The sequence below is a fragment of the Meles meles genome, chromosome 19 (assembly GCF_922984935.1).
Source record: "Meles meles chromosome 19, mMelMel3.1 paternal haplotype, whole genome shotgun sequence".
NCBI lineage: Eukaryota > Metazoa > Chordata > Mammalia > Carnivora > Mustelidae > Meles > Meles meles.
Genome location: NC_060084.1, coordinates 7264513 through 7275612, shown reverse-complemented (window position 1 = coordinate 7275612; position 11100 = coordinate 7264513). Strand labels below are relative to the sequence as shown.

Sequence of the window (11100 nt, the reverse complement as noted above, 5' to 3'; positions counted from 1 at the left end):
AAAAGGCCTGTCGGTGTGGGGCGGAAAACCGAGGACAGTGCGAAAGGAAGCACGCTGCGCGTCGCGAGGCCACTGAGCGTCGCGAGGCCGCTGGCGCTGTGTCACCAAAGCTCTAAGGCGGCCCAAGCCCGGAGTCGGACGGACCCACCCCTGCTTATTGGCTCCAGAGCACGCGCCGCACTAGGACAGGGTTGCTTCGTGTGTCGCATCGGGTCTGTCTCCTCAGCTAGAGTATACTCAGGCCCGGAGCGCCCGGCACGTGGCGGGGCCAAGAAAACGTTCTTGCACGGGGAAGTGGCTGTTACATGAAGGCGTACCTCAGGAAATGAATGACTGAATGGTCGAACGAATGACCAGGCCTATGCCCGCGCCGCGCCACAAGCCCACTGCCCCGCGGGCCTAAGTGCGCGCAGGTGAGCGCCCGAGAACCACCCGCCTCAACCTTTGCCTACGGCGGCCGGAAGGGGTCAAGACCACTTCAGGGCGGAAGAGCCGCCCCCTGCTGCCGCCGGACCTGCGTATGCGCAGGCGCGGGCCCCGGCACTTCCGAGAGGTCACATCCTCCCCTCCCCTCCCGTCTCCTAGCAACGGCTGGAAGCGTTGCTGACTTCCCGGGCAGCTGCGTTGCCGGACTGAGTCGAGTCTCGCCGTCCGCACGATGGTAAATCCGTAGTCTCCGTCCACGACCCGCCGCTCCAGGGGCGCCGACGTCGGGGGCCTTTTCGCCTGGCCCCCGAGGCCGACTCTGGCCTGTCGGTCCCGGGGCCGCGGCGAGGGCTGGGGGCTCCGGAAGCTTCTTGGAGGGGCGGCGGGGAGACCCTGGAGGAAGGAGAGGGCGACCTTGGAGGGGAGAAGATACCTAGATGGGAGGAGACTACCGTGAGGGATAGATACCTACGGAGCTGATGCGGGGGCTGGAATTTGCGGGGTGTGGATGTCGAGAAAGAGAAGAGAGAGACTGGGGGGGACGGAGGATGTGGCGGGGGTGAGAGACCTCGACAGCGAGGAAAGTTTCCACAGGAAAAGGGGAGGACAGAAGCCGGATCCCGGGAAGGAAGAAAGAGGCGACAGGGAGAGCAGTAGAATGGGGAGAAGGCGGCGACACTGAGAAAGAAGAAAGGAAAATAAAGAGGAAGAGGAGGAGAGAGAAAAGAAAGAAATAGAAAAGAAAAACAAGGAGAAGAAAAGGAAAGCGGAGACGGGATAGTTTGAAAAGGAGCAAGGTGAAAGCGGAGTTTTAAGAAGAATGAAAGGGGGATTGGAGATGGGGATTAAGAGATTGTATTAAGGGGGTGCAGAAATCACAAAAAAAAACTGGAAGAGGAGAGGGCAAGGCTGACAGCAAACAGGAGTTTGGAAGCGAAGTAAAATAAAGGGGGGGGGGGGTCAGTGGTTGTAAAGAGCAGTGAACGTTGTCCTTAAAGACGGCAAAAATATAATATTTTGATCCCCTAACTACGTCACTTCAGTGCAGTGTTTCCCAAAGTGATGTGCAAAATCTACTTGCTGTGTAAGACAGCTCAGAGGTAGCGAATAACACAGCGAATCACATCTGAGGTGATTTCTCTTTCCCCCAGCCCCATCCTATAGACTATATCCAGGAGAAAGCCCCAACACGGTTAGGTCCTTAATACCACTGTCGTTTGGTAATTTCCATTTTTCATCTGAATATCAGAGTTCAGGCTCAGGCCTTTCCCTGGGGTGGAATTCAATAATATGTTCTCTCTCCATTTTGTTTTTGCCTTTATGGTTATTTCTGTTGATGACAAATAGTAGCAGATTTCCATTTCGTAGTGGTAGTGATGTGTCGTTTCCTTGTCAAATGTGTTTTAAGTTCTGAGTAATGAGATAATGTAAAGAGCATTCTAGGTCAACAATAGAGAGGGTATTCATAATGGCAAAAAGTGAGAGTCCAGCGCATGAAATTTAGAAAGTGGCCTGCTGTAGTGGTGGAAAAGAGGACATAAGTGTCCCTGCCCACATCAAGTGCAAAAGAAAATTGTCTTTTGACTAAAGTAGCATAATGTTCATCTCTGTATGATGTTGGAAGGAAAAAATAAATCACAAACCCTCATCAAGAAACTGCAGGATACTGCTTGAATTCAGAAAATCCAGTGATCACTCAGGAATAACATACAAGTTTGAAAAGGATTATTTGAGATTTTAGCATTGGTAGAGGGGAACAAAACTGGTATAATATAGTCTGTGCATAAGATTAATTCAGAAAGCTGAGTTAATTAAAGGGGTTCCAACATAATCATTGATGGCTGAACATTCAGCTTGCACTGAGACCCAGACTATTGTTACCAAGAGAATCCTGGGATCCTGGTTTACAGAATATCCTGAATTTAATGATCTGAACTCCCAAGAAGGTAACATTTAGGACTAAGAATCAGATTTCTCATGAAAGGATACTTTTAGAGGGAGGTAACCATATAGCTCTGTAGCTATTTAAAGGACTGTAATACAGAGAAGGAATTTTTCGTCTGACTACAAAAAGATCAATGAGCAAAGCATGAGTGGGAGAAGATTTCTGTCCAATTTAAAGCATTCTTTTCCAGAAAATAGAGACATTAAAAGTTGAGTGAACTCTTGTGAGGCAGTAAGCTCTCCATCCCTAGAAGAGTTCAGGCCAAGAGATGTGTCAGGGTTGTATGTAGGCGTCTTATATAGGCTTGGATATAGAACTTGAACATTTCAAAGCTCTCTTCCAGAGGTCTGAGATTATAGTATCCAGTACCTTAGGTTAAGGAGATTGGGGGGGGGGGGGGGTGGAGGGAAGGGTAGGTATCTCTCTAAACATTGTTCACGTTAGGATTGGGGTTACCACAAAGACCCCTTTTGGTTAATTGCCTTCCTGATCTCTTCAGGCGGAGGTGGAGGAAACCCTAAAGAGGATCCAGAGCCATAAAGGGGTTATTGGAACTATGGTCGTAAATGCAGAAGGTAAATACATCACAGGATGCCTTTTTGACACACACAGACCAACTAAGGATCTGTTTATTGTACCAAGCCTAGGACAGACATCTTAGAATTTGAAACAAAAAGTATATTTTCTGTGTTTTAGCTGTAACATTTACTTCTCAAACATCTATTACATACCAAACACTCTGCTGAGAATTAAAGATACGAATATGAATAGGACATATCTAAAAATATCTATATACTCCTAAGAAACACTACACATTGTCTAATTTTTAAAGCTTTGGTAACTCTCCTAATATTTCAGAAGTACCAATGAAACTGTTGTATTGCAGATAGGGAGAATATTGTTGCCGGCAGTTTTTATTTTAACAGTATAAAGCATACGGAGTTTCAGTCTTCATTTAAAACGAAATTGTTGCTTTACCATACTTAATAAAATCTTTGAGAATCAGTTTTAATCTCACGTATGGTAGAGTCTGTGTGGACATAGCATAAAAAGGAACAATGCATTTCCATCTATGGAATCTGTAGACTTCCACCGGAAACTTGCTCTCATTCCACAGTCACTGTTAACAATCCACAGAGCATTTTCTCTGGCACTTTGCTACCTGCTCAGCTACAGTGGCAACCTCTCAGAGGCTCCTGCTAGTTTCATTGCTAATTCAGGCTCTTGCAAGGGCAAGACGTACCACAATTCCCAGAGCATTTGTTGAAATAAGAGTAGCCACTTCACCTAATTCACGGTGTAACCATGAAATTGACACATTGCCATAGCACAGTGCTTGGAACAGAATCTCACAGCTCATCATTATTTTGGCACAAATCTATCAAGTGTTTATTGAGCAACTGCAAACCACAGTCAAATTCAGACTTTGATCCCTCATCAACTAAAAATAGAATATAACCTACTTTATTGATGGTTGTGATCATTAAATGAACTAATACTACTCAAGTGCCTGGCACAATACCCAACACTTTATGGTATTATAATCAGGTAGTTCTGAGAATGTGGAAGTTTTTCATTGATTTAGACAGATAAAACATTCAATGTATATAAAGATAAACCTTGGCTGTGTTTTGCACATAATAAAATAAAATTTAAAACACCACCAAATGAATATAATAAACTTACCCAGCTTGAGTGATCAGGAGGAAAAGGATTTAAGATCAGCCTTATAGGTAAGAAAGAGTTATGCCTAATACTTCCAGGAAGTGGTCCAACCCTGGTACATTTTTCTATTTGGAATGATTTTAATTCCTAGCATGTTCAGAAACTCTGCACACCCCCTGAGAAAAGCTGTCTGTGTGGCTTCAGAAAGGTGATGGATTCATTTCCCTCCGCTGTCGTAACAAGGTACCACACACTAGGTGGCTTAAAATTTTAGAAAGTTATCATCAGTTCTGGAGGCTAGGAGTCGAAACAAGGGTGTCAGCAAAGACAGGTTCTTTGAAGTCTCTGCAGAATCCTTCCTCGCTGCTCTCTCGGCTTGTGGTGGTTTCGGGTTTCTGGTCCTTGGCATTCCTTGGCTTGTAGGTGCATCAGTCCAGTCTCTGCCCCCATCCCTACATGGCGTCTACCTCTCTGCGTCTGTTTTCTCTCCATAGAAGGACCTCAGCCTTTGGATTTGGGCCCACCCTGACCTAGTATGACCTCATCTTACCTCATTAAATCTGCAGAGGCCCTAATTCATGTTCTAAGGTCCAAGGTAGACTTGAATTTGGGGATGGGGACACCATTCAACCCAGCACAACTCATCCAACAAGTTACATTGGAAAATCTTGGTCAAAAGTGCATAATCCTGGCAATATGCATCATATGTCTGAAAATATCCATATCCTGTGATTTGTAATGTTACTCCTAGAAATTTATCCTAAGGACTAAGGAAGAAAAGATTTAGATACAAAGGATACTCACTGAGGCATCGTATACAATAGCAGTAAATAAACAGACAAATAAGTAAATAAATCTAAGCAGCAGGGAAAATTTCAAATTATGAATATTTACTTAATGAACCATTAGTCTGTTTAAAAGGTTGAGGAATATTTGAAGTCATGAGAAACTAAATATTAGGTGGAAAAAAGCAGGGAACAAAGTGGTTAGCCAAACACTTTCTAATCATAAATATAGCCAGTCACACATACACATTTAAAATACATATGGAATTGTGCAAACACACTGAATACTGTTACGCTGAAAAAAATAAATAAATTTATAAAAAAATAAAATACATATGGAAGAAAAGGCAGGGATGTGTTACGGTGATTATCTCTGAGTGTTGGAATTACAATTGATTTTGGCTTTACTTTCCTGAAGTATCTCAATACTTTTCATATCCAAAGGCAACAAATTACTATTTTTAAGACCTTTAACTTCATCTAATTAACCCCTACTGGGATAAGATTATGTTAGGATTCAGGGCACTTTTCTGAAAGCCAAATTAACTTTTTCTCCCAAAAATATGAATGAGGGTTTATTTTTATGGTCAGATTATTAATAACCACAGTGTAGGACAAGCATGTTTATTAATAGCATACGGTGTAAGTTGTGTGACCAATAACCACAGTGTAGGACAAGCATGTTTATTAATAGCATACGGTGTAAGTTGTGTGACCAGAATTAATAAAATACTCCATTTCGGCAGCCTACTCAACGTTAGATGGACGTGCCATTTTTTATCGTGCAGCTCTGCCGCTTCCAGGACACCCGTGAACCTTAATACTGAAAATATTTCACTAGGTTCATGTGTTCTTGTTTACTGCTTGTGGTTTTAGTGTCATTTGCAGCAAATCATTTTAACATATTTTCAGGTTTTATTCATGACTCGATAGGCCTTCTACCAGGCTTATCCATCTGGATCGCCTCATACGATGTGTTAACCAGAGTCCTTTGGTTTCACCACTACTGAAACACAGGCGTCCTATCCGTGACGATAAAGTAGAATTAGCGGTTTCACCCACTGCTGAGTGGTACAGGTTTTTATTAGAGTAGATTCTTTGTTAATGTTGGTTTCTTGTTTCTAAAACCATTCATTGTTTACAAGATTGCAGCACTGATCATTGAATTAGGTACTGGTGAATGTATATATTTGTTTCTCAGACAGTCAGAACTATTAAATATTCTTATGTATAGATAAGCCTGATCTCTGTAGGTTCTCAATTTTAAATGTTCTTGACATTTCTAACAATCCATCATTTGAATTTCACTAGATTTTATCAGCCACCCAGCCAATTCCTTATATTTTTGAAATACAATCAACCAAAATACAAAGACTACCGGCTTACTGGGATCAGAGAGAGTCCTAGCTTAAAGTACTGCCATAAATTCAGCAATATCAAATTCATATTCTTTGTTCCGGAAGTTCCACCATAGGGATTTATCCTACCCATAGACACAAATGTGAAATGGCATGCACACAGACATTTCCTATAGCCTTGCTTATAAAAGTCAAAGACTGGGAGCAGCCCAAATGCCTGTCAGGAGGATTTATTAGTTACGTGTTCACAAGGCATCCATTCAACAATCATGTTATGCAGTCACTAACCTGAGTGGCCCAGCCGTATGTGGACTGAATGGAATAATTTTCCAAGTCTTGAAAATGAAAAAAAAAAAAAAAAGTACAGAATGGAGAACGATACAATTAAGGAAGGAAGAATACAAACACAAACGTACTTGAACACACTTAGAATGTCTCTGCAAGGTTACCAAAGAAACCGGGAGCAGTGGCTACCTCTCAGAAGGAGATGTAGGTGAATTTCCTACCATGGGCTAAAACTGGTTCTTAATAAATTATTTTTTAATTACCTCATATGGTACCAAGCAAGAACTTAATAAATATTTGTTGATTGATTTTTTCAAGTGGTCAGTAGTGGAGATGAACAACTCCAAGAGTTCCCACAGCATGCACTTATTATTCAGAAAGGCTAGCTGTTTTATTTATTGACTTGGATCATGAATAGACTAACTAAATAAGCCTGAGGTCTGGATTCATAATCTTGTCATCTACATTTTAAATAATTTATTCTGGTTATATTTCTTGTTTTGACATTGAGCAATGCGGACTTTGTAGGTAGTCACTCTTCAGGAAGCAAAATAAAACTAGTCCACAGGAGGGGCTCTCAAAAGCTGGAGGGCTTGCTGCATTTCAGCCTGCCGCTTTTTGAAGACACAGGCCTTGCGATGTTTCACCAGCTGGGAAAGATAGAACTGACTTTGGGGTACAGTGGCCGACAAATAATTATAAAGAAGTGAACACATTTGATATAAAGCTTTATTTATTAAGCAGTTTCTCCTGTAATTACTGTCCTTGTCTTGTTTGGGAAGACCCCATTCCAAAGGTAATGGTTTTCTTCAAAGAGAAAAGCAAGTAGTCTGTTGCATGGTCAGAATGGAGGTTCTCCTAGAATATGAAAAACTGGTAAAATCCTTAGTTTGTAATAGTGTTGCACACCTGAAGTCCCCTCTTGTGTAACATTTTCCAGAATTGCATTCTCTGAGGGAAAGCCCAGAGCTATGTTCGTCTCTTTTATTGCTTGGCCTTAATTCAGGTACTCACCACACTCACCTTATATGGCCCCCTAAATTAGAGGCACATTATTAGCAAAACAAATCCTTGCGGTTTCCTGGCTGTCCGCTAGTTCTCAAAATCATCGGAAGGCCCTCTCGGATTAGACACAACATATGCAAAGTCCCTAGTACAGCACCTGTTAAAAAAGAAGCCCTGATCTTGGGATCGAGCCCCGCATGGGGCTCTCTGCTCGGCAGGGAGCCTGTTTCCTCCTCTCTCTCTGCCTACTTGTGATCTCTCTCTCTGTCAGATAAATAAATAAAATCTTAAAAAAAAAAAAAAAAGAAGAATTAAAAAAAAAAATAAGCCCTGAGCACTAAGAGACCTGAATTGAGCTAGATTGATTTGAACAGAATTGAATTATACTTGCATATTTGTCTGGCTAGATTTTCCCAGTTAAATTAATAGGTTCGGATTTAAATGCGCATAATGGAACAATAGAGCACAAAAGCAGCTAAATGTAATAATGCTTAAACCAAGAATGAGCGCAAACCAGGGAGTGCCCAGCAAAACCACAGTCCCTTTGCTGCTGTGTCCTCTACGATAAGCTTTAAGGTGCCCAAAGTATTGTATGAGGAGGTACAAAGGAAAGTTTAAAATCCCTTTTTGATATTCTCTTCAACATGGGCTGCAATATCCCTTTCTATTTATGGCCCTAGGGAAGGAAACAAGCACCAGGTCACAGGCCAAGCATTTTGAAGCAAAATGACTGTAGACCGGCTGTTTGGAGGGGCATTTTGTAGAGTAATATGTTACCTATGGTTCTGAAATAATCAATTCACAGCTTCCAAAAAAGTTCACGCACAAAAAATCTCATCACACCATTAGCTACAACAACAACCATCACAACTAAAACAGTTCCTAACAATCTAACAATGGGGGATTGGTTATATTATGTTTATAAAATAGTGTACAGCCATTAAAAATAATTTGATGACATTATCACTGATAAGAACAGCTTGAATATGCTATCATTTAAATGAAGAAAAAAGAAATAGTCAAATTTCTGATAATTTAACCAACTATATATTAAAACCCATGTAAAGACAAAAAAGATTGGTAGGGGATAAGCTAGAATTGTTACCAGTGAATAGTATCAGCCATAACACTTTCTTCCGCTTTACAATCACCAGTATTTTCCAGTGTTTCCACCATGTGCGTCTTCCTTTTATAATCAAAAAATGTTAACCCAAAAGTGAATCTCGTAACAGGTATTCCTATCCGAACAACGTTGGACAACTCGACGACCGTTCAATATGCAGGTCTTCTTCACCAGCTGACGATGAAAGCCAGGAGCACCGTCCGTGACATTGATCCTCAGAACGACCTCACTTTTCTTAGGATCAGATCAAAGAAACATGAAATCATGGTAGCCCCAGGTAATGTGGCATTTCGTTTCACATTTAAAACATCTTTCTGTTTTACTGGATAGAAGCTTTGTTTCAAAGATCTGGAAGTATAGATTTTAACATGCAGTGTTGGCCTATAATGTTCTTCAATTACAAAATGAAGATGTTTGGATCTGAAAGATCCAACCTGGAAGTTTTGTGAAATTAGCGACAACTTTAATCTTTGAAGAAGTTGGACGTTTTGCCCATTTGCATTTATTATCAGTAATCACAATATCTAGGAGATGTAGGTCCTACATTAGGTCAACTTAGGACATCGAGATTTTCTGGAGAGTGGAGAAATGTCTCCTGTCCAGGGAGTAAAGTAGGGAGTGGATCAAAGAAAGGCCTGTAGAGTCTCAAACCTTCCCTGGGAGAGAACCCATTCACCTGGCCTATGGACAGATGGCAGCCATAGAAATTCTTCTTTCCCCGAAGGAATTACATGCACAGTATTAGCCAATGTCTGTGTAAAACAGGACTCATGCTCCAAAATCTAGTCTAGAGCAAACTTCTCTATAGAACATCTATAAAATCAGAATGACCCACAAACTGAAGCTTTTCCTCCACCTGTGTTCTCACCCTGGCTGCACATTAAAAGCAGTTGGAGATCTTTACAAAAACAATTCCTGATACCTGAGGCCTCAACCCAGGTCAGTGAAATCAGGACCTCTGGAACCGGGCCCCAGGTCACCATGGCTTTTGAAAGCTGGACAGGCGATTCCATTGTACAATGAGGATGGGAAACCATTGGTCTACAGAAAGTCCAAGTGATGTTTTGAAGAGAAAAGCAGATTAGCTGAAGTATTCATTTATTAAATTTAATTTTTCGGGGGGGGGGAATTAATTCTGTCCGCCTCTCTCCACAGATAAGGAATATCTTTTGATTGTCATTCAGAATCCGTGCGAATAGCCCTGCTGTGGCCAAGCCTGTCCTGTGACCCCAGACTAAAAACGCTTTACTCTTTATTACTAAGATTATATTCCAATCTAACTGACCTTTTGGACATTGTTTTCTATTTTTACATTTAAGCTACTGTGCACGTCTCATTTAGTCCCTTTCAAATGTATTGTGAAGTTGTGATTTAGCTATGTAATAAATGAATTCTGGTTATGCGGGTCTCTTTTTCTTTCTATGACACAAAACTGAAGGATTCTTGTGAGAAGACAGGCTTCCTTGCGACAGTCTTCACAGTCTAGAGATACACCAAGAAGCAGCGGGGATGCGTCCTTTTGTGCATTTCTGTAGCGTGTCGGGGAGATCCCGGGGAGAACAGCAGGAGCGACCAGGGAAGCAGGAAGTCCTGACCCTCTGGGGGTGCAAGATGCTTTCCCGGGTTAAACAAAGGAAGTAAAAAGTCAGAGGCATGGGTCTGGGCAAGGTCAGCCCCGCAGCTGAGCGCCTCCTCCTACCCACTCCAGACTCCTCAGAACACATGGGACACTACATCAAAAACTAATGATGTACTATATGGTGACTAACATAACATAATAAAAAAAAAAAATTAAAAAAAAAAAAAAACCCAGCCTGCAGGACCAGCAGCGTGCCCCGGGCCAGGTGCATGCTTAGAGGGCTGACCAGAGAACTCCTGAGGGTGTATTTTTACTAGGCATTTCAAACATTCAGAAAATAATGAAACTAATAATAGAACAAATATAACAGATTTCCAAGCCCCATTAGAACAGGTATTACTATTTTGCCATATTTGCCTCCAACCCTCTCTTTTCTCAGTCAAACCTTGTATTTTGAGATAAGTAGGGATTCACATGAAATTATAAGAAATAACACAGAGATCCCGTGTACCCTTCACCCGGTTCCCTAAACTATAGCTCATATCTGACTTTCAAGTCATTTTCCCACACTTTTTATTTTAAAAGACTTCAGACTTGCAGAAGAGTGGAAAGAATAGCACAGTCAACTCCCACATAAGCTTCACTCTCATTCACCAATTAATATTTTACATTTGTTTCATCTCCCTTCTCTAGATCTACGTGTGTCTGTATCCGATCTATACATAACCAGAACCCCTAGTTTCATATTTAAGACATTTAATATTGATACAGTACCACCTAGTACACAGTCATATTCAAATTTCCCCAACGGTCCCAATAATGGCCTTTACAGCTTTTTCTCTTAAATCCAGGATTCTGTCAAGGGTCACGTGTTTCATTTGGTTGCTGTGTCTCTTAAATTTTTAGCTGTTTTTAGAACCCTCTGTTCC

The 11100-nt window shown here is 41.5% G+C and overlaps 1 protein-coding gene across 1 annotated transcript; it reads left to right on the top strand.

The window, feature by feature from the left end:
* Positions 1-566: 566 nt before the first annotated feature.
* DYNLRB2 (dynein light chain roadblock-type 2) lies at positions 567-9992 on the top strand. The gene is made up of 4 exons (XM_045988448.1): positions 567-661; positions 2871-2946; positions 8702-8869; positions 9748-9992. Exons 1-4 carry the CDS (start codon positions 659-661, stop codon positions 9789-9791), a joined length of 291 nt encoding a protein of 96 aa, XP_045844404.1. The 5' UTR covers positions 567-658; the 3' UTR covers positions 9792-9992.
* Positions 9993-11100: the final 1108 nt, after the last annotated feature.